At 54.1% G+C, this 22986-nt stretch overlaps 1 protein-coding gene across 2 annotated transcripts; it reads left to right on the top strand.

The window, feature by feature from the left end:
* Positions 1 to 578: 578 nt before the first annotated feature.
* On the top strand, positions 579 to 22416 carry TYRO3 (TYRO3 protein tyrosine kinase). Of its 2 annotated transcripts, XM_032175017.2 has the most exons (19): positions 582 to 1089; positions 2820 to 3003; positions 3233 to 3333; positions 4227 to 4397; positions 5858 to 5944; positions 6701 to 6816; positions 9031 to 9208; positions 9893 to 10038; positions 10558 to 10702; positions 11717 to 11846; positions 11930 to 12030; positions 12299 to 12394; positions 12733 to 12813; positions 13289 to 13381; positions 14130 to 14251; positions 14688 to 14797; positions 14986 to 15145; positions 15357 to 15493; positions 20964 to 22416. In XM_032175017.2, the coding sequence occupies exons 1-19, from the start codon at positions 966 to 968 to the stop codon at positions 21352 to 21354; spliced, it is 2673 nt and encodes an 890-aa protein (XP_032030908.1). In that variant the 5' UTR covers positions 582 to 965; the 3' UTR covers positions 21355 to 22416. The 2 variants fall into 2 exon arrangements, with proteins under 2 accessions (XP_032030909.1, XP_032030908.1); XM_032175018.2 differs by lacking the exon at positions 15357 to 15493 and having other exon boundaries at positions 579 to 1089; positions 20964 to 21052.
* Positions 22417 to 22986: the final 570 nt, after the last annotated feature.

The following is a 22986-nucleotide window of genomic DNA, read 5'->3' as shown; positions in this document are numbered from 1 at the left end:
AAAAATGACAGCCCCAAAAGATATGGGCAATTGGGCTTTGGCCTGTGTAGCGTAGTGGTGGGGATAGACATTAGGTAAAACCTGGGGGTTACCAAGATCTTGGGAAACTCAAGACCCAGGTTGGAAAACATACAGCAAGTGGGGCTGGAGAAAATAGGCATTTTTCAGGTAGGAGGGACTTGGAGATAAAGGCATGGCAATAGGACATGAATATGGGGATTTTGGGTGAACGGCTCAATGAAACGGAGGCACAAAGGGATGCTAGCCGATCCTGTTGGGGGAGCCCCCGGTCACGGCAGTTTCGGGGAGCCAGATGGATGGGAGTGTCTAGGGGTTGAGGTGCTCTAAGTCCTGAGAGGGGGGTGCTGGATTCTGGGATCAGAGTCCGAACAAGAGTTGGGGTGTGGTGGGGGCTGCCAGCGGGGTTTTGAGGGAAGGCTCTGGAGTGCTGGGTTAGAAAAGATGTTGGAGCGGGTTTAGGGAAAGGAGGGGCGTGGCCAGGGAGCCCATCCTGGAGGCCAAGCCGGATCCTCAGGTTTGGCTAGGGGGCGGCTGGGGCCGGGGTGCCGGCGGGGCCGCGGGGGTCTGCGGCGCTGGCTGGGGTTCGCGCTCGGAGCCAGTCGCCGGGGCTCCGCCGGGGGGCGGTGCGAGCTCGGGCTGCGGGCGGGCCGGGAGGAGGCGGCGGCTCCGAGAAGAACATGAATCAGCGGCGGCGACGGCGGCGACGGCAGTGGAAGGAGCGCGGTGGCCCGGGAGCGGCCCCGGGGACCCCGCACTGCTGACGGCGGCGACCGCGGCCAGAGGCGGGCGCGGGTCTCGGAGGCGGTCGCCTCAGCGCCGCCCCACGGGCGGCCCCAGCCCCTCCCGCAGCCCTCCTCCCTCCCGCTCCCTTCCCGCCTCCTCCTCCCCGCCCTCCTCCCTCCTCGCTCGCGGGCCGGGCCCGGCATGGTGCGGCGTCGCCGCCGATGGCGCTGAGGCGGAGCATGGGGCGGCCGGGGCTCCCGCCGCTGCCGCTGCCGCCGCCACCGCGGCTCGGGCTGCTGCTGGCGGCTCTGGCTTCTCTGCTGCTCCCGGAGTCCGCCGCCGCAGGTAGGGGCTGGCCCGGGAGGCGGCGGGAAGCGGGGGTCTGCGGAGGGGCGCGGCCGGGGGTCGGAGCCCGGGACGGGCCTGGCGGGCCAGAGTCGGGGTGGGGGTCCGGAGCCGAAGGCCGAGGCTCGGGGCTGGGGCAGGGCGCGCTGCGGAGTGCTCGCCGCCAGATCTCCGGCCGGGCCCCCACCCCCAACTTTCTGGCGCTCGGGGCTCTTCTGGCGGGGTGGAAGAAAAGGGAGCGGGGTGTGGGCTGTGTGGTCAGCGGGGAGTGTTTGGGACTGCATTTTCCCGCCTCGATGCTCCCAGCTGTTAGCTCCCTCCTTCCCAGTACTGGGGACCCCATTCTGCCTGCCCCGCACGCGAAGGTCTGCCTCGGAAACCACACGGGCCGGCGCTGGGCACCCAAAGGCCACCCTGATACCATTTAGGTACACAAGGGCTGTGAGGGTGCCCAGTCACAAAAAACAAATGGGCACACTCGAGTTCCTGTGCCCTCAGAGCTTCCTGAAAGCAGAACCTTGGAGAGGATGGGCTGGTGCCAGGTTGCTGGTCTTTGGGAGTGGTTAGTCTTGTGTTCCCACATAGCCACTGAGGCATTTGCTGGTGACAAGAGCGTTCCATGCAGCACGGTGCTCTCCAAGTTCCCACCCCGCACCTCGGGGAGTGCTGGGCATATAGGGAGCGGGAGGCTGGCCCCCATCCTGTGACTGGTCCTGAGAGGGTGAAGGGAGCAGGGAAGAGCCACAGGCCAGGACAGCGGCCACCCGCTGGCATCTTCTCTTGAGACAGCATTCCTTGCCATATCAGCCTCTCAGGGAAGGGAAGGGAAACGGAGTGACGAGTATTTACAAGCCGAAAGGTGTGGACCTGATGCTCAGGGAGCCCACGACTTTGCCTAGAGTCACACAGCAAAGGGCGGGAAGAAGCAGGGCTGGATTTCAGTTATGCGGATACTTGACCTGCCCCTCTCTCTGCTTAATAAACATGCCAGGAGGCCAGGAGAGGTGCGGGTGTGTGTGTGTGTGTGTGTGTGCGCGCGCGCGCGCGCGCACGAGCACACGCAAGTTCCAAACAGTGGCCCCTGTGGATGTGGCGTGGCTCAGGGGTCTTAGGCTGCCTGCTCAGGGCCCCAGCCCTCCCTTCTGCCTCCCACCTTCCTAGCACTCGCCCCTGCCCACATTCAGGTATTAATAGAGCGGATGGCTGCCAGGAAGGCTGCCATGTGTTTGATCTGACGTGGTTTTGCAGCCATATGTTCTCCACTTCAGGGGAGCACCCCCTCCTTTCCTTCAGCCCTGCTCCATTTGGTAAGGTTGAGTGCAGAGGGTGCTGGCAGCAATTCAGGGTCTGGGCTGACACCTTGGGTGGAGAGCTGGCAGCCTGTTGCACTAGTTGGGTGCAGCAGTCATTCCTAGAGCAGTGCCTGCCCCAGTAGGGTAATTCCCGTCGTTTCAGCCCAGCCTGCCTTCCTTTTCCTGTCTGGGCTCAGAAGGAGGACATGGGGAAGAGGTCCTTAGTGCCGGAGGGAACTTTGAGAGCTTGCCATGCCCCTTCCCTTTGCCCAGGTCCAGCGACCTTCCCTTCCACACTGTCCCACCTCTGCTTCCGTGACTTTGGCTGAGAAAGAGCCCTCTGTCTGACACAGAAGCTACCTTCTAGAAGAGAATGGGAACTGTTTACAGAGACAGAGTCCCTCTCAAGGCTGACACATGTTCCTTCCCACCCCTCAGGTCTGAAGCTCATGGGAGCCCCGGTGAAGTTGACAGTGTCTCAGGGGCAGCCGGTGAAGCTCAACTGCAGTGTGGAGGGGATGGAGGAGCCTGACATCCAGTGGGTGAAGGATGGGGCTGTGGTCCAGAACTTGGACCAGTTGTACATCCCAGTCAGCGAGCAGCACTGGATCGGCTTCCTCAGGTGCAGGCCTGTGGGGGAAGGTGTGGGCTGCCAGCCAGGGGGCAGGCTATGCTCTTTCCTTGGGGATTGGGAGCTGGGGCCCTCTCCTGATGCCCAGAGGTCTGTGGTTTTTTTATTTGGCTACCTGTGGGACCTTCCAGAAGTGGGGGCAGGCTGAATTCATCAAGTTTGCCCAGCAGAGCTGCCCCCCTTGACCCTGAGAAGCAAGCCTCGTGTCCTGTTTCCACAGCCTGAAGTCAGTGGAGCGCTCTGATGCCGGCCGGTACTGGTGCCAGGTGGAGGATGGGGGCGAAACCGAGATCTCCCAGCCAGTGTGGCTCACGGTAGAAGGTGAGGAGGCAGAGCCATATGGGCGTGTTGGCCTGGAGCACGTGCTGTCTGCTGGTGACTATACCTCTGCAGCGGAGAACTCAGTAGAAGCTGGGCTGCCCCACTGCTCTGTGGGGCATGGTTGTCCAGGCTGTAGGCTCACTCCAGACGTCGGAAGACCCTCCCAGTTGGAGTTGGGTATCTGAGAACCAAGGGACCAACTGGGATCCACAACCTGTGGGGTGCAGTCTGTTTCTGTTGCTTGAGCTTCAAGCATCCATCTGGGACTGGACCCTGTTCTGCCAAGTGGCCTGGCCAGCAGGGGGAGGGGAGGAAGGCTGTGCAGCTGCGGGAGCTCAGAGCTGTTCAGCCCAGGAAAACAAAGTGACTAAGAAAGTAACAAAGGGCCCTGAATGGGAGCTGGGGCCTGGCAGCAGAACTCTGCTAAAGCTCCCACCCACTCCCCTGAGTTTTATGCCCCTCTCCCAGCTCTCCTCCCCCAGTCTCCTCTCCTAATGCAAGAAGAGCTGTCCAAATCTGCTATGCCTAAGGGGGCAGCATGGAAGACGTGTCTAAGGTGCCAGGCGTGGTGGCGTGTGCCTGTAGTCCCAGCTACTCCGGAGGCTAAGGCCAGAGGATCACTTGAGCCCCCAGGAGTTCCAGGCCAGCCTGGGCAACATAGAGAGACCTCCCCACCACCAATCTCAAAAAAAAAAAAAAAAAAAAATTTCCTAAGGAGCCTGAAAAAGAGAAGCACTGCCTACCTCTCAAGCTAGTTCTGCTGTTGACCTAATCATAAGGGGCCTGTGGGAACCTTCTGCGCGGAGGACTTCAGATGTAAACAGACTTGTGATTTGTACAGTAGGAAGCCTAAGAGGTGGCAGGGCTCACTCCTCACTCCCCTTCTCTCCTAGGTGTACCATTTTTCACAGTGGAGCCAAAAGATCTGGCAGTGCCACCCAATGCCCCTTTCCAACTGTCTTGCGAGGCTGTGGGTCCCCCTGAACCTGTTACCATTGTCTGGTGGAGAGGAACTACGAAGATCGGGGGACCCGCTCCCTCTCCATCTGTTTTAAATGTAACAGGTGAGCAGCCTCAGAAGGGGGCTTGGAGTGGAGAAGGAGCTGGGTCCTGGAGGGCACTGAAGCTGGCGGAGTTTCAGCCACTGAGCTTGCGGTTGTGAGTGTCCAGAGCAAGCCCCAGTGTCTGGGGACGTGAGCTGCGCCATTACTAAGCTCATTAGTCAGGTGTGCTAGGCTGGCTGGGTGGGCTGATTAGTGGTGATCCTGCTGTGTGTGCTTAAGGAGGGTGTGGGGCCACCTTCGGTTCACAGCAGTCCAGGCCATGCACAGCTGGCCCTCAGAGATGAATTGTATGAGACCAGGGGCACCCATCCCCCACCCCTCCCAAGGGAAGGAGCCAGAAACCAGCCCACGCAGAGCTAGGGAGGAGTATCTGGCAGACACTGAGAAGACAAGACTCTCAGGCTGCAGAGAGGGGAGAGGAGGGGAGAGAAGGGGTAGGGGGAGGTTAGCACAAAGATACAGGGCCTCCTCCCCTAATGGCGCTTTCCTGGAAACCTCCAGACGTTTTCCCAAACAACTGTGTCTGTCCATACCTCTGCACAGTCACACCTGCACACCCACCTGGGCCCCAAGTTTCTTGGGCACATACCCTCACATGCTTGTAAGGCTTGCTTATTTGTGAAACAAGTATACTGTTTCTGGTTGAGGCTTGAACTGGGCAAAAAAGATGGGAGTCTGAGCTTGGTCTCATGTGCTGGAAGGTGCCAGGGAAATGGGCGCTGAGCTAGGTTCTCCAGCAATTTGAATCTTGAGAAGAGGTGGACTATGAGACCTCTCGGAAGCAAGTGCAGGTGCTGTTCAGGAGGCGCTGAGTTGGGGCAGATTAGAGAGGAGGTTGGGTTCACTTCCTTCCAGGTGTGCGTGGTTGGGACCCTCAGGCAGGCAGCCTGATAATAAGCACTCACTGAACTCCTACTCCACACCACACTGTGCTAGGCACCACAGGGGACAGCGGGAATACAAAGGAAACAGAAGTCAAAGAACTGAGTATAACTGGTGAGACAAGACACGTGCATAAAGAGCTGAGAACTACTGCAAGGCAGAGAGTCTGCAAATAACAACCCCAAGGGGGCACAGAGCAAACAGAAGGGCTCACTCTGGTATGCGCAATAAAAGAGTGACCAGAAAAGGGAGGCAATTTGTGCTGTCTGTGGGAGATGGGATGGAGGTGGGAGGGTGGTATAGCGTTTCTCAAGGGCTTATTTAGCATGCCGTGCACTTGACACACATTACCTGATTCTCACAATTCTCCCATTTGAGAGATGAGAAAACAGAGCCCTCTCCAGGCTCACCAGACTCCAGTGTCCCTGTTCATTTCACCGTGCCTCACTGCCCAGCCCCTTCCTTTGGCAGGAGGGATTTAAGGATGTTCAGACCACAGCCTGAGTATTCCCCTTTCCCAATCCCTCACTGAGTGGGGGTTGCTGCTTGGGGAGCTGACTGAGGTTTTCTGGCCCCAGGGGTGACCCAGAGCACCATGTTTTCCTGTGAAGCTCACAACATAAAAGGCCTGGCCTCTTCTCGCACAGCCACTGTTCACCTTCAAGGTAGGAGGGCTGGCAGGGAGGAAGGGTGGATGAGGCCAGGGGCATTCCCATCGAGCTGTCCAGCAGTTAGAATTGTTCTGTGTTCCAGCTCCCCTTGTGGTCCTGCTGGGATCTAGGGAGTGAGGAGTTAATTGGCATAGCTCCCATTCCTAGTGGGAGCACCTGAGACCCTGCGTGGCTGAGATGAGAATAGAATCCTGACGTCACAGCAGATTTCCCATCACGAAGCAGAGTCCTTGGGAGGGAGGGAAGGAGGGAGGGAGGCAGCAGGAGATGGTCAAGGCCCATGCCCAGCCTTGTTTCTGCCCCTCCCTTTGAGGGGATGGGGGTGGGGACAACAGCCTAGCACCGGATGGAGGAGACCCAGAGAGCTGGTGCACAGAGAGAGGGGGAGGGAGAGGGTGTCTGCAGGAGCCAGGCTGTGGCTGCAGGGGCAGCTGCCTGTCTCTCCCTTTTATCTCCCAAGCCTGAGTTGCCGCCCCCACATACCCCCTCATCTTATTCCTCAGTCACACAGGGCCTTCGTTGCAGGGAGAGGCAACCTCTCTCCACAGCCCAGGCACTCTCCCAGGTGTGAGCAGCTGTGCCCTACTCGTTGCTTATTTGTGTACTACTGTGATCCTGGGAGTGCTGAGTAGCTGTCTTTAGGTTGGGGATGCCCTGGACCCTCAGAGAGACTCAAGGCTTGACTCCTACGCCTCCTGCTGCCTCCGCTCATATCCCTACTGGGCACTGATTCTGAGTCCCCGTCCACAGCACTGCCTGCAGCCCCCTTCAACATCACCGTGACAAAGCTTTCCAGCAGCAACGCTAGTGTGGCCTGGATGCCAGGTGCTGATGGCCGAGCCCTGCTACAGTCCTGTACAGTTCAGGTAGGCTCTCCGGGCCGGGCCATGTTCGTTCTGGCTGCATGGCCAGCACTTTGTTGACAGGGGTATCACACTCACTAGCCAGCTCCTGGGGGCTTGGTGTGCAGCTCTTTTCAGGCGCTGCTCCTTAGCAGGAAGAACACAGGCCACTGTCTCTTATCATGGGGTGCTCTGGCAACTAAGTGACTTTGCAGATTGGCTCAAACTCATGCATTTATAAGGCTGGAAAGCAGATCACTAGAACAGATTTGGGGTACCTGGAAGGTTTTTCTTTCTTTCTTTCTTTTTTTTTTTTTTTTTTTGAGACAGGGTCTCGCTGTTGGCCAGGCTGGAGTGCAGTGGCGCCATCTCGGCTCACTACAGCCTCCACCTCCTGGGTTCAAGTGATTCTCCTGCCTCAGCCTCCCCAGCAGCTAGGATTAGGATTACAGTCATGCACCACCACGCCCAGCTAATTTTTTTTTTTTTTTTGTATTTTTAGTAGAGACTAGTAGTTCACCATGTTAGCCAGGCTGATCTCAAACTCCTGACTTCAAGTGATCTGCCTGCCTCAGCCTCCCAAAGTGCTGGTATTACAGGCGTGAGCCAGCACACCCAGCCGAGTTTTTCTTACTTAGGTGAAAGCTCAAACCTTTGCTGATACTCACACTATCATGCTCCGCCTTACCCCCCAACCCCCACTCAAGCCAAAGAGAACAAGATGACCAGAAGGGGCCCTAAGCCTTGGAGAGTGGAAAAACTGGGTAAGGTGATACTAAAAACAAGAGGCAATGCAGGCTTGCTCATTTTCATCCGTTTACTCAAAAGCCATTTAATGAGTACCTTTCAAAACTGTTCTGGGCAGTTCCCCTGGGCAGGAGGGGCCCCTGCTGTGGGCTCCACCATTTAGAGAACCCTACTGAGGTTGGGCACAGTGGCTCATGTCTGTAATCCCAGCACTTTCGGCAGCGGAGATGGGAGGATTGCTTGAGCCTGGGAGTTCAAGACCAGCCTGGGCAACATGGCAAAACCCTTTCTCTACAAAAAATACAAAAATTATCCAGGCACAGTGGCATGTGCCTGCACTCCTAACTATTCAGGAGGCTAGAGTGGGAGGATGACTTGAGCCTGAGAAGTCAAGGCTGCGGTGAGCCGAGATCATGCCACTGCACTCCAGCCTGAGTGAGTGACAGGGCAAGATCCTGTCTCTATAAAAAAAAAAAAAAAGAGGATCCTACTCTGGCCCTCCTTTGGCTACACCCCTTTCCCCTGGGCAAAGAGCCTGCAGGGCCAAGAGGATATGCCCATCCAGATGGCAAGGACCCCCTCACTGCCACACTATACTATAGCTATTCAGGATCTCTTGCCCTAATGGCTCTGAGTCTGCTTCTGGGGCCTGTGTGAGCCTTTTCCCTGCTCCATCTTCCCAAGGATGGACCACAGTGCGATATGAGCACCTCTAAGCCCAAGGGGCAGCCATTCGTGAGAGGGATGGGAATGGAGCTTGGATATGCAGTCAGCATTGTCCACGCCTGTGCACATGAGGCCCCTCATGGTGCAGACCTTGGCTTCAGGCCAGTTGTTCCAGTGCCTCCTCATTCTGACTCAGGACTCCAGGGATTTGGAGAGTTACAAATGCAAACCTGATCTCCCAGGTTGTTTTGAAGGTTTATTGGTCAAAATATTAAGATAGAAACTATTTAATAGTTTGTTAGCTGATTTATAATGTTTAAATATTTAGACATATAGTACGTGGATCTCTTTGTACTCTTGCCCTGGGCCCCCAAATTGTAAGATGAGGGGCTGGTTCATAGTGCCCTAGGCTCCCAGTTTTCTCTGAGCTTCAGAAGTCTGGAACTTTGGAGTGGCATGTAAACAGGCACAATAAATGGTAAGTATCCCTAAGAGTTTCTCACCAAGTACAAAAGGACAAGAGGAGTTTTCTGGAGTGGTTGAGAAAGGCTTTCACCAAGAAAGTGATATTTGCACTGAGTCTCAAAGGATGAGTAGGCCTTTGCTAGGAAGAGCAGATCATTCCAAGTGAAAGGAACAGCATTTGCAAAGGCATGAAGGTGTGGAACCCCGTGTATTATTGGGGTGGGGGCAGTTGGGAGGGTGTGGGTTGCACGTGTTTGTTGATAGAGGAAGCATTCATTCAAGCACCCATAACTATACCCATCCCATCTTCCATCTCTCACAGGCTCTCCCCTACATCATTAGTTTTCTGCTTTTCTGTAGGTGACACAGGCCCCAGGAGGCTGGGAAGTCCTGGCTGTTGTGGTCCCTGTGCCCCCTTTTACCTGCCTGCTCCGGGACCTGGTGCCTGCCACCAACTACAGCCTCAGGGTGCGCTGTGCCAATGCCTTGGGGCCCTCTCCCTATGCTGACTGGGTGCCCTTTCAGACCAAGGGTCTAGGTAAGGGATGCATAGAGCAGAGGGGGTGGGCAGGGCTGCAGCCGGGAAGGGGGCCGTGTTGGCTGGAGTTCTGAATGGTGCTGGTGGAGATGGAGGTTCAGGCATCATTCGGCAAACATTTACTGCATATAACTACATACCACCTTGTAAATAGTTCTTGTAGGTGGAACAGATAAGCAAACTGGAAAAGATCAGATAATGTGGTTGATGAAGAGTATCCCCAGGTGGTTAAGGAAACCCCCCCCCCCCCAAAAAAAGGTCTGAAGGACAAAGATCTGAAGGATCTGGGATCTGAAGGATAAAGAAGAAGCCATGTAAATATCTGGGGGAAAATCACTGCCGGAAGAAGGCACAGCAAGTGCAACGACCCTACGACAGGAACTTGCTCTGCAATTGCGAGGCTGGCATAGCTGTGAGAGGGGAGTGGTGAGGGATGAGGCAGAGAGGCAGTAACCATGGTGATGAAGAGAAACACTGCCGAGCTGGGGTGCTGCCTGTCCTGCCCATTGCTTACCCCTCCCCCAGCACAGTGGGTGAGAGCAGTTAGAGCTGGGAGGTGAACCCTTCCCCAGTTTGTGCCTCTCAAGAGCTGTTTAGTTCTTGGGAGTTGTTTCCAAAGGTCTACATGGAATTATGATGGTGGGAAGGGCAGGGGTCTTAGCAATCTTCTCTCTTTGGCTACAGCCCCAGCCAGCGCTCCCCAAAACCTCCATGCCATCCACACAGATTCAGGCCTCATCTTGGAGTGGGAAGAAGTGATCCCCGAGACCTCTTTGGAAGGGCCCCTGGGACCCTACAAACTGTCCTGGGTTCAAGACAATGGAACCCAGGTAAGACAGACAGAACCCTCCCCTCTCTCCACTCTCCTGGAGTATCAGCCTTCAGGGTTCTAAGGCCTTTAAGAATTTCAAAATGGTTGTCTTTGGTGGGCCTGGGTCTCCCGCAGCCCCAGGGAATCCTCTCCTCCTCACCCTCCTCTGCAAGCTCCACTTCTCAAAGGATTATGTCTCCTGTTAGAGTTGCATCCTGTGTGCACTTTGTAAATAAAGCAGGAAGCACATTCCTGCTTGAGCTGGGGGAGGGCACAGATAAGGCTTTGTCCCCAGCTCAGTTCGCTCCCATCCCCCACCTGTGCATTCCGGGACTGAGCCTTGTTTGTGTTCTGGAGAGGCCCCTGCAGCCCGGAGCAGGAATGTGATTACTCCCAGAAGGTTGTGTTCCCGCAGCCCCTGAACCCACAGTGCCCCTATACTCCCATGTTCCCAGCTGGACTTTTTTCTATCCTCAGGCCCCAGCTGGAGGCCTTCTCCTCAGGCTCACTATGGGGTGGGGGCTTTTCCTGGCTGCAGGATGAGCTGACAGTGGAGGGGACCAGGGCCAATTTGACAGGCTGGGATCCCCAAAAGGACCTGATCGTACGTGTGTGCGTCTCCAATGCAGTTGGCTGTGGACCCTGGAGTCAGCCACTGGTGGTCTCTTCTCATGACCATGCAGGTGAGGCTTATAGGCAGAGAGGGGCAGAGGCTCAGGGGATCAAGGTTTTCAAAGGCAACCTAGACGGATGGGAGGAGCCTAGTAGCATCACCCCTCCTAGTAGACCCACAGACAGAGTGAAGAAGTTGAGGCCAGGGCTGGTATTTAAACTATCTTGGCTGGGCATGGTGGCTCATGCCTGTAATCCCAACATTTTGGGAGGTTGAGGGATCGCTTGAGGCCAGCAGTTTGAGACCAGCTCTGGCAACATAGCAAGACTCTGTCCCTACAAAAAAATAAAAAAAAAAAAACAAAAAAACAATTAGCCTGGTGTGGTGACATATGCCTGTAGGCCCAGCTGCTCCAGAGGCTGAGGCAGGAGGATTGCTTGAGCCCAGGTGTTTGAGGCTGCAGTGAGCTATGATTGCACCACTGCACTCCAGCCTGAGCAACAGAGTGAGCCTGTTGTCTCTAAACAAACAAACAAATAAGGCCAGGAGTGGTGGTTCACACCTATAATCTCACAACTCTGGGAGGCTGAGGTGGGAGGATTGCTTGAGTCTAGGAGTTTGAGACCACCCTGGGCAGCAAAGTGAGACTTTATCTCTACCAAAAAAATTTAAAAATTAGTCAGGTGTGATGTTGCACACCTGTAGTCCCAGCTACTTGGGAGGCTGAAGTGGAAGGATTGCTTGAGCCCAGGAGGTTGAGGCTGCAGTGAGCTGCAACTGTGCCCCTGCACTCTGGCCTGGGCAACAGAACAAGACTCTGTCTCAAACAAACTATATCTCATTCTCCTCTCTCTGCCCCAGAACTGACATAGAAATCCATGGTCGCACTCTAGGTCACAACAGCCAGGGCCTGTCTCTGACCAGGTAGGAAGGACTCTTAGGCCTTCCTCTGGAGCCCCTTTCCCTCAGGACCCTTATTGACCTAGAGGAGCCCCTTGAACCAGCGGGATGGCCATCCTGGGAAAGTTCTGAAGGGACCCCATGGTGTCATCCTAGCTCATGCCACTGCACCTCCCTCCCACAGGCCAGCAGGGCCCTCCTCACAGCCGCACATCCTGGGTACCTGTGGTCCTTGGTGTGCTAACGGCCCTGGTGACGGCTGCTGCCCTGGCCCTCATCCTGCTTCGAAAGAGACGGAAAGAGACGCGGTTTGGGTAAGGGGATGGGGATGTGGAGGGAGAGGCAGGTCATGATGAAAGACCTTGGAGCTGACCCCAAATCCTGGGTTTTCCTTTAGGCAAGCCTTTGACAGTGTCATGGCCCAGGGAGAGCCAGCCGTTCACTTCCGGGCAGCCCGGTCCTTCAATCGAGAAAGGCCCGAGCGCATCGAGGCCACATGTGAGTGGTGGGTGATCGTGGGAAGGACAAATGGGCTGTCTTGTGCCCCTATCTGCATTCTTTTACCAAATTATTAATTTGACTGATATGTCTGAACATCAGTGAGCCCCAGGCACACTAACCTGCCTGTGTGGAGTTCACCACCCCAGCCGTGGGAGACCTAAGCTCATCTCTATGCTCTGAGGGCAGAGTCTGGGGCATAAGAGGCAGGCTGGGTTTTGGCTCAGGAATCAGAGATCCTTCTTTCCCACAAACCCTTTCCCCACAGTGGACAGCTTGGGCATCAGCGATGAACTAAAGGAAAAACTGGAGGATGTGCTCATCCCAGAGCAGCAGTTCACCCTGGGCCGGATGTTGGGCAAAGGTATGTGAGGCTGTGCGGGGATGGGCATGGCTGGTTTGCTGTAGCTGGAGGTGTTTGGTTGCCCCTGTCACTTTGAGGTTGTGGGTTTGGGTCGGCTCCTGTAAACAAGATATGCTTGTAGACTCCTGAGTGTGGGATGTTTGGGGGGAATGGTGGCTGGGGACAGGGAGGGCTGACGAGTTGCTCCCAGCATGCTTTGGCTTTGGCTACTGGCAAGGGCGCCTTCTCCACTGGCCCCAGAGTCTCCTGACTGTGTCCCCATGGAGGGCCACTTGGGAGGAAAGATGGCAGGGAGCAGAGAGCCAAGGAGACTCTCCCTCACTTGGATTGGTTCCTAGGAGAGTTTGGTTCAGTGCGGGAGGCCCAGCTGAAGCAAGAGGATGGCTCCTTTGTGAAAGTGGCTGTGAAGATGCTGAAAGGTGAGTCGGGGATAGTTGTAGCCTGAGGGCATCACTTGGAAGGGTAAGAGGGGCGACTGACCCTGAAGCAGGCTCTGCTTTGCCCCTAAATTTTCCAAGAAGAGCTGGGCAGCACTAACTGGGATGCTCTTTACCACACGAATAATTCACAAGCATAAACCCAAACACACATATTCATGCCCAGCCATTGCTCTCTGCCATCAGCAGTGACTGTCCTCTGAGTCCCCTCTTGGGTGATGACAGCTGTGGTTGGTTGACCTGCTGGGCTGCCCAAACCAAAGGGAAGGGAAGGCATTAGCAAGTGGAGAAGTTGCTGAGTAGCACCACTCCTTGGGGGTTTCTCCTGCTCATGGCTGGGCTGTTTCCTGGGCTCCCTGGGAAGCCTAGGACATCTGAAGGACAAGACCTAGGAGGCCTGGGTCAAAACTAGGGGCAATCTTGTTTTATATCCTCCTTCCCCATCCCTTTCTCCTAGCTGACATCATTGCCTCAAGTGACATTGAAGAGTTCCTCAGGGAAGCAGCTTGCATGAAGGAGTTTGACCATCCACACGTGGCCAAACTTGTTGGTGAGCCCCTTTTTGTGGGAGGCAGATAGAGAATAGGGCTAAATATATGCTCTACCAACATGAGAGGGCAGCCTGTAGGAGAGACGTTTGGACTCATCTGGTAAATAAATAGATGGCAAAATAGCAAGGAGGGTCCTGGCAGAAATCTGAGGTGAGGAGTGCCAAAGGTCTTCACATGAAGACTGTGTGGCCGGATGTGGTGGCTCATGCCTGTAACCCCAGCACTTTGGGAGGCTGAGGTGGGAGAATTGCTTGAGGCCAGGGGTTTGAGACTAGCCTGGGCAGTATAGCAACAGCCCACCTCTATTTAAAAAAAAAAAGAAAAAAATACACACACACACACGTATACAAAAATTAGCTAGGTGTGGTGGTGTGCACCTTTGTCCAGCTACCCGGGAGGCTGAGGTGGGAGGATCATTTGAGCCCAGAACATTGAGGCTGCAGTGAGCTGTGATTGCGCCACTAAACTCCAGCCTAGAAGACAGAGCAAGATACTGTTTCAGAAAACACAAAGACTGCTTGTGTGGACAGAGAAGGAAAGGAAAGGGACAGAAGATGCTCCAGGGATATGGGAGCAGCCAGAGTCCCTCCTGGGTAGTCCCCAGACCAGTGTGGAGCCTGTGAAAAAATAAAAAATAAATAGCAGAGCCAGAGCTAGAGATGGGACCCAGAAGGTGGGGACTTATGCAGACACCTGAACTGCCCCTTGACCCTTCTATGCTCAGCTCCTGACTCTCCCTTGTCCCAGGGGTGAGCCTCCGGAGCAGGGCTAAAGGCCGTCTCCCCATCCCCATGGTCATCTTGCCCTTCATGAAGCATGGGGACCTGCACGCCTTCCTGCTCGCCTCCCGGATTGGGGAGAACCCCTTTGTGAGTACCTGGTGTGGGGGTGGCCAGGAGGAAATGGGTGGGAACACAGGGCCTGGAAAGGCACAGAGACCCTGGCAGAGAGGGGCTTGCTGGGTAGGGCTGATGGAGCTGGATGGGAGTAGGAGGGGTCTGAATTTGAATCCTTTTAATCTAGCAGACTTTCTTTTCTCTCACAAAACCCTGCTGAGAAATATAGGCTGGGCAAGGGCCCTTTCTAGGGGGAGGGACTTGTGGAGCCCCAGGGTCGGGGAGTCTTGGCTTCCAGGCTCGCTCTTAGGCTAGCCGAAGCTTCCTTGCCTTGGGAAGGCCCTCCATCCCCTTCCTTCCTTCCAGTGATTCTGGGGACAGCCTTCAGGCTTTCTGGCCAGGGACCCCATCCATCCTGCCCCAGCTGAGTGGGCAGGTTAAGCCTGAGCTTGGCCTGTCTGTCCACTAGAACCTACCCCTGCAGACCCTGATCCGGTTCATGGTGGACATTGCCTGCGGCATGGAGTACCTGAGCTCTCGGAACTTCATCCACCGAGACCTGGCCGCTCGGAATTGCATGTATGAATTCTGGAGGACTCGAGGGTGGGAGACAGCAGCAGCTGCCAAGAGGAGCTAGCTAATGGTCGGCCCCTGCCTGGGACAGTATCTGCTATGCATGGGGGTAGCTTGGGAGCAAAGATGTCCTGGCTGTTGTAGGGCCGTGAGCATGGCAGAAGGCTGACTCCCTCCCTCAATGCCCCTTGTAGGCTGGCAGAGGACATGACAGTGTGTGTGGCTGACTTCGGACTCTCCCGGAAGATCTATAGTGGGGATTACTATCGTCAAGGCTGTGCCTCCAAACTGCCCGTCAAGTGGCTGGCCCTGGAGAGCCTGGCTGACAACCTGTATACTGTGCAGAGTGACGTGGTGAGCAGGGTGGCCTGTGAAGCTTGGTGGGGACTAGTGTGAGAGCAGACCTTTAGGATCCTTAAGGGCCTAGCCAAGTCTGCTCTCTGGGGTTTGATTGCCCCCTGATGAGGCCCTGAGCCCCAGGTTGTGCTTGTCTCAGAGCCATGGCTCTCTGCCTGGCTCAGGACACCTAGTGACAGCTTCTCCCCCAACCTCGATTCTGTCCCAGTGGGCGTTCGGGGTGACCATGTGGGAGATCATGACACGTGGGCAGACGCCATATGCTGGCATTGAAAACGCTGAGATTTACAACTACCTCATTGGCGGGAACCGCCTGAAACAGCCTCCGGAGTGTATGGAGGACGTGTGAGTATCCTGGGAAGGGGGCTCTGGAAGGAAAGGGGAATCTGGAGTTTTGACTGATGGCTGCCACCACAGTTGCTGGCCCAGTGGGAACTAAGAGCCTCAACTGGACCTTTGTTTTTTGATAGAAACATCCTTGTAGTTGGAAGGCTGCAGTCCACCTCATACTCACTGTTCGTCTACCACCTCCCTGTTTTCTTTCTTTCCCACTTTCCCATCCCAGATTTCCTGCTTTAGCCTTTGTCTATCAGTCTCTTTTCTCTAGTTTGTAAGGAGAACCAGGAACCCCAAGAGGAGAAGGCACAGTGCTGAGTAACAGTGTGGGAGGTTTCCCTGCCATCTTCCCACCCATCATTCCTTTTTTTTTTTTTAATTTGTATTTATTTTATTTTATTTGTTCTGCCCTAGTGAATATAACCTTTGTCCTGGAGACCCCAGCTAATCTAGGAAAACTTCCTAGGCTGAGCTCTCTTGGGAATCTAAGATAAAGAACTGAGATCCTAGGAAGAAGGGAACTGCCTCCTCTTCTTTCTGCAAGCCCAAAGCCCTCGGGACTGGGCAGGCAATGATACCACCCACTTTGCTAGAGTGATAACAGACCCTGTGACAAGATAATGGGAAGTGTCACTGACATTAGCTGGGCATTTAGGCATTCTTTCAGGTAATCTTCCTCTGACCTTGTGAGGAAAAGACTATTATTTATCCCCACTTTGTAGATGAGAAAATAGGATTAGAGAGATTAAATAACATGGCCAACATCACAGAGCTATTAAGTGAATGAGTTGGAATTTGAACCTAGATCCCTGTGGTTTTAGAATATGTACTCTTAACTCTTTATGACCACAACTGTGATTTGTCTGTTCTAGTCTTAAACTCCCACTCCATCCAAGCCAAGGGCTCCCTAGGCCTTCAGACAACCTTTTGTGAGTATTTTTTGTTTTGTTTTTTGAGACAGGGTCTCGCTCTGTCACCCAGGCTGGAGTGTAGTGGCGTGATCTCTGCTTACTGTAGCTTTGACCTCCTGGGCTCAAGTGATCCTCCCTCCCCAGCCTTCCAAGTAGCTGGGACTACAGGCACGTGCCACCACACTCGGCTAATTTTTGTATTTTTGTAGAGACAGGGCTCCGCCATATTTGTCAAGCTGGTCTTGCGCTCCTGGGCTCAAGGGATCCACCTGCCTTGGCCTCCCAAAATGCTGGGATTACAGGTGTGAGCCACCACACCCGCCCAGAGGACCTTTCATGAGCCCCAGGGGGAGTGGGAGCCACTGTGACCGGAGAAAGAATCTGCTCCATTTCTTGCTCCAGAGGGCCGAGGTCATGCACAGGCACAGGAAGGCTCAGCCTGATGGTGGGGTCCTTCCCTTGGACAGTGGGTTTGATGTGCCCTGAGCCTGGGCTGTGGGTAACTCACCTACACCTGAGAGGGAAATCTTGAGTACACAAGCCAGGCCCTGGCCCTCCTGTTCATTCAGCAGAGCTCAGGGCATGGCAAGGGGCAGGAAGCTCACATCTCCCTGTGGCTGCAGCCTGCTTCAGTTCTAATCTGGAGCTGTAGAAGCTCTGATGGGCAGTGGGGACCAGACCCTAGTGCAGCCTCCTCCCCAGCTGGAGCTGGTGCTGTCAATGGAGAGTGGGCGGGCACTGGCCTCACCCAGGCAGCCTGGTGGATAGGCACCAGTTGGCTCCTAGCACAGCCTTGAGGATGTGTCCCAGTCTGGCCATGTACCCACGGCCCCAGACCATTCCCATTCCCACGACCTGCTCAGTGTCTGGCATGATTACTGCCACTACTGGGGGCCCCTGCTGGGGGTGTGCTGTTGTGTGAGGCAGTGCTTGGGGCTCTTGTCATGGGCATAGGCAAGAGAGTCAGGCATTTGCATTCATTGGACTTGGTCTCAGCGTCTTTCCATTAGGTTTTTTGGTTTGTTATTTTTCCACCTGACCCTGAGGCATTCCTTGGGCATCCTGAGTGATAGGCTTCAGGGAATTTATAAGGTTCCTGAAATTGTATGTAAAAAAGCATTCCTGGCAGGGCATGGTGGCTCACGCCTATAATCCCAGCGCTTTGGGGGGCGGATCACCTGAGGTCCGGAGTTCGAGACCAGCCTGACTAACATAGAGAAACCCCGCCTCTATTAAAAATACAAAATTAGCTGGGCGTGGTGGTGCATACCTGTAATGCCAGCTATTTGGGAAGCTGAGGCAGGAGAATCGCTTCAACCCGGGAGGCAGAGGTTCTGGTGACCCGAGATCACACCACTGCACTCCAGCCTGGGCAACAAGAGCAAAACTCCATCTCAAAAAATAAATAAATAAATAAATAATTCCTGTCAGGAGGAGAGCTGGAAGCTTTTTCCAGATACTCAAAGGTTGTGTATGAACAGTGAGGACTTTTTTTTTTTTGAAATGGAGTTTTGCTCTTGTCGCCCAGGCTGGAGTGCAATGGCACAATCTTGGCTCACCATAACCTCCACCTCCTGGATTCAAGCGATTCTCGTGCCTCAGTCTCCTGAGTAGCTGGGATTACAGGCATGCACCACCCTGCCCAGCTAATTTTGCATTTTTAGTAGAGATGGGGTTTCTCCATGTTGATCAGGCTGGTCTCAAACTCCCGACCTCAGGTGATCCGCCCACCTTGGCCTCCCAAAGGGCTGGGATGACAGGTGTGTACCACCACGCCCAACCAATTTTTGTATTTTTTAGTAGAGACGGGGTTTCATCATGTTGGCCAGGCTGGACTCGAACTCCTGACCTCAAGTGATCCACCCGCCTTGGCCTCCCAAAGTGCTGGGATTACAGACATGAGCCACCATGCCGGCGGATTTTTATTTTTATTTTTTTAATAAGAGAAAGGATCTGGCTCTGACAGCCAGGCTGGAGTGCAGTAGTGCAATCACAGCTCACTGTAGCCTCAAACCCCTGGGTTCAAGAGATCTTCTGCCCAGCCTCCCTAGTAGCTGGGATTACAGGTACTTACCATCACACCTTGCTTATTAATTATTTTTTTAATAGAGACATGGTCTTGCTATGTTGTCCAGACTGGTCTCAAACTCCTGGGGTCAAAGGATCTTTCAGCCTCAGCCTCCTGAGAAGCTGGGACTACAGGGGCATACTACTGTGTCCGGCTGTACAGTGAGGAATTACTGAGTAGGTACTGCCCACTCAGCATAGGAGGGACTTTGGAGCCATCCCCCTAGCTTCAAATCACAGCTCTGTCACTTTCCACATGTGTGACTTTAGTCACGGTTCTTAACCTCTTTGTGCATGTTTCCACATTTGTAAATGTGGAAATGATCTCTATTTGATCATTGCTTTCATAGGGTTGTTGTGAGAAATAATAAGCCAGAAGGTGCCTGTAATCCCAGCTACTCAGGAAGCTGTGGTGGGAGGATCACTTGAGGCCAGGAGTTTGAGACCAGCCTGAGCAACATAGCAAGACCCCGTCTCTATAAATATATTTTTTATTTATTTTATTTTATTTCATTTATTTATTTGTTTATTTATTTATTTTGAGACGGAATTTCACTCTTGTTGCCCAGGCTGGAATCTCGGCTCACCGCAACCTCCGCCTCCTGGGTTCAAGCGATTCTCCTGCCTCAGCCTCCCGAGTAGCTGGGATTACAGGAATATGCCACCATGCTGGGCTAATTTTTTTTGTATTTTTAGTAGAGATGGGGTTTCTCCATGTTGATCAGGCTGGTCTCGAACTCCCGACCTCAGGTGATCTGCCCGCCTTGGCCTCCCAAAGTGCTGGGATTACAGGCATGAGCCACTGCACCCGGCCACAATATATTTTTTAAATAGCCCAGTGCAGCTGGGCGTGGTGGCTCACGCCTGTAATCCCAGCACTTTGGGAGGCCGAGGTGGGCGGATCACAAGGTAAGGAGTTCGAAACCAGCCTGGCCAATATGGTGAAACCCTGTCTCTACTAAAAATACAAAAATTAGCCGGGTGTGGTGGCGGGCACCTGTAGTCCCAGCTACTCGGGAGTCTGAGGCAGGAGAATCGGTTGAACCCCGGAGGTGGAGGTTTCAGTGAGCCGAGATCATGACACTGCACTCCAGCCTGGTTGACAGAGCGAGACTCCCTAAGAAAAAAAAATGGCCCAGTGCAGTGGTTTACGCCTGTAACCCCAGCACTTTGGGAGGCCAAGGTGGGAGGATCACTTGAGCCCAGGAGTTCAAGACCAGTCTAGGCAACATTATGAGACCCCCATCTCTATAAGCAAACAAATGACAACAAAAAATTAGCTGGGTGTGGTGGCCAGTATCTGTGGTCCTTGCTACTTGTGAGGCTAAAGTGGGATGATCCCTTGAGCCCAGGAGTTTGAAGCTGCAGTGAGCTATAATAATAATAATAATAATTTAAAAACAATTTTTATTGATTTATTTTTTGAGACGGAGTCTCCCTCTGTCACCCAGGCTGGAGTGCAGTGGCACGATCTCAGCTCACTGCAATCTCCGCCTCCTGGGCTCAAGCAATTCTCCTGCCTCAGCCTCCCAAGTAGCTGGGATTATAGGCATATGCCACCATGCCCGGCTAATTTTTGTATTTTTAGTAGAGTCGGAGTTTTGCCACATTGGCCAGGCTGGTCTAGAACTCCTGACCTCAGGTGATACACCTGTCTCGACCTCCCAAAGTACTGGGATTATAGGCATGAGCCACCGTGCCCAGTCTATTTATTTATTTTTGAGGCAGAGTCTTGCTCTGTTGCCCAGGCTGGAGTGCAGTGGTGGGATCATGGCTCACTGCAGCATCAACTTCCTGGCTCGGGCAGTCCTCCCACCTCAGCTTCCCAAGTAGCTGGGACCACAGGCGTCTGAAGCCATGTCTGGCAAACTTTTATTTTTTAATTATTTATTTATTTATTTTTATTTTTTTTTCTAGATGGAGTCTCGCTCTGTCGCCCAGGCTGGAGTGCAGTGGTGTGATCTTGGCTCACTGCAAGCTCCGCCTTCCGGGTTCATGCCATTCTTCTGCCTCAGCCTCCCGAATAGCTGGGACTACAGGCGTCCTCCACCACACCTGGCTAAACTTTTTTATTTTTTGTAGAGATGGGGTCTTTCTATGTTGCCCAGTTTGGATTTTTTTTTTTTTTGAGACAAGGTCTCGCTCTGTCACCCAGGCTGGAGTGCAGTGGTGTCAGCATGGCTCACTGCAGTCTTGACCTGGGCTCAAGTGATCCCACCTCAGCCTTCCGAGTAGCTGGGACTACAGGCGTGTCTGCCAAGGCTGGCTAATTTTTGTATCATTATAGAGACAGGGTTTTGCCATGTCGCCCAGGCTGGTCTCGAACTCCTGGGCTCAAATAATACCCCCCTTCGGCCTCCCAAAGTGTTGAGATTACAGATGCGAGCCACTGTGCCCCACCAGGGAATAAATTTTTTTAAAACCCTAGTGCCATATGATGAAGGGGCCCCTGCTTTTGGGGTAAGGGCTCCTGCCTTCTCTCACGCTTCTCTCCACCCCAGGTATGATCTCATGTACCAGTGCTGGAGTGCTGACCCCAAGCAGCGCCCGAGCTTTACTTGTCTGCGAATGGAACTGGAGAACATCTTGGGCCAGCTGTCTGTGCTATCCGCCAGCCAGGACCCCTTATACATCAACATCGAGAGAGCTGAGGAGCCCACTGCGGGAGGCAGCCTGGAGCTACCTGGAGGGGATCAGCCCTACAGTGGGGCTGGGGATGGCAGTGGCATGGGGGCAGTGGGTGGCACTCCCAGTGACTATCGGTACATCCTCACCCCTGGAGGCCTGGCTGAGCAGCCAGGGCAGGCAGAGCACCAGCCAGAGAGTCCCCTCAATGAGACACAGAGGCTTTTGCTGCTGCAGCAAAGGCTACTGCCACACAGTAGCTGTTAGCCCACAGGCAGAGGGCATCGGGGCCATTTGGCCGGCTCTGCTGGCCACTGAGCTGGCTGACTAAGCCCCGTCTGACCCCAGCCCAGACAGCAAGGTGTGGAGGCTCCTGTGGTAGTCCTCCCAAGCTGTGCTGGGAAGCCCGGACTGACCAAATCACCCAATCCCAGTTCTTCCTACAACCACTCTGTGGCCAGCCTGGCATCAGTTTAGGCCTTGGCTTGATGGAAGTGGGCCAGTCCTGGTTGTCTGAACCCAGGCAGCTGGCAGGAGCGGGGTGGTTATGTTTCCATGGTTACCATGGGTGTGGATGGCAGTGGGGGGAGGGCACGTCCAGCTCTGTGGGCCCTACCCTCCTGCTGAGCTGCCCCTGCTGCTTAAGTGCATGCATTGAGCTGCCTCCAGCCTGTTGGCCCAGCTATTACCACACTTGGGGTTTAAATACCCAGGCGTGCCCCTCCAAGTCACAAAGAAATGTCCTTGTAATATTCCCTTTTAGGTGAGGGTTGGTAAGGGGTCGGTATCTCAGGTCTGAATCTTCACCATCTTTCTGATTCTGCACCCTGCCTAGGCCAGGAGAAGTTGAGGGGAGCATGCTTCCCTGCAGCTGACCGGGTCACACAAAGGCATGCTGGAGTACCCAGGCTATCCGGTGCCCCTCTTCCAAAGGCAGTGTGCCGAGCCAGCAAGAGGAAGGGGTGCTGTGAGGCTTGCCCAGGAGTGAGTGAGGCCGGAGAGGAGTTCAGGAACCCCTCTCCATACCCACAATCTGAGCACACTACCAAATCTCAAAATATCCTAAGACTAACAAAGGCAGCTGTGTCTGAGCCCAGCCCTTCTAAACGGTGACCTTTAGTGCCAACTTCCCCTCTAACTGGACAGCCTCTTCTGTCCCAAGTCTCCAGAGAGAAATCAGGCCTGATGAGGGGGAGTTCCTGGAACCTGGACCCCCGCCTTGGTTGGGGAGCCTCTGGAATGCATGGGGCGGGTCCTAGCTGTCAGGGACATTTCCAAGCTGTTAGTTGCTGTTTAAAATAGAAATAAAATTGAAGACTAAAGACCTAAGGTTTTGTCTTTTTTTTTTTTTTTCTTTTTTTTGAGACAGTCTCACTGTGTCACCCAGGCTGGAGTGCATGGTGTGATCTTGGCTCACTGCAAACTCTGCCTCCTGGGTTCAAGCGATTCTTGTGCCTCAGCCACCCGAGTAGCTGGGATGATTACAGGAGCTCACTACCATGCCCAGGTAATTTTTATATTTTTAGTAGAGATGTGGTTTCATCATGTTGGCCAGGGTGGTCTCGAACTCATGACCTCAAGTGATCTGCCTGCCTTGGCCTCCCACAGTGCTGGGATTACAGGCCTGAGCCACCACACCTGGCCCCAGCTTTGTCTCTTAAATGTTTACTTTTTTTGAGATCACAAAGTTGAAAGATTTTTACATAGAGAAAAGTCTGGAAAGACATATGCCAAAATGTTAACAGCTGTTATCTATTTTTTTTTTTTTTTTTTTTTTTTTGAGACGGAGTCTCGCTCTGTCACCCAGGCTGGAGTGCAGTGGCGCGATCTCCGCTCACTACAAGCTCCGCCTCCTGGGTTCACGCCATTCTCCTGCCTCAGCCTCTCCGAGTAGCTGGG

This window comes from Hylobates moloch, unplaced genomic scaffold, assembly GCF_009828535.3.
Source record: "Hylobates moloch isolate HMO894 unplaced genomic scaffold, HMol_V3 SCAFFOLD_14, whole genome shotgun sequence".
Classification (NCBI taxonomy): Eukaryota; Metazoa; Chordata; class Mammalia; order Primates; family Hylobatidae; genus Hylobates; species Hylobates moloch.
Note: the sequence above shows the minus strand (reverse complement) of the source record. Positions and strands in the feature narration are given on the sequence as shown.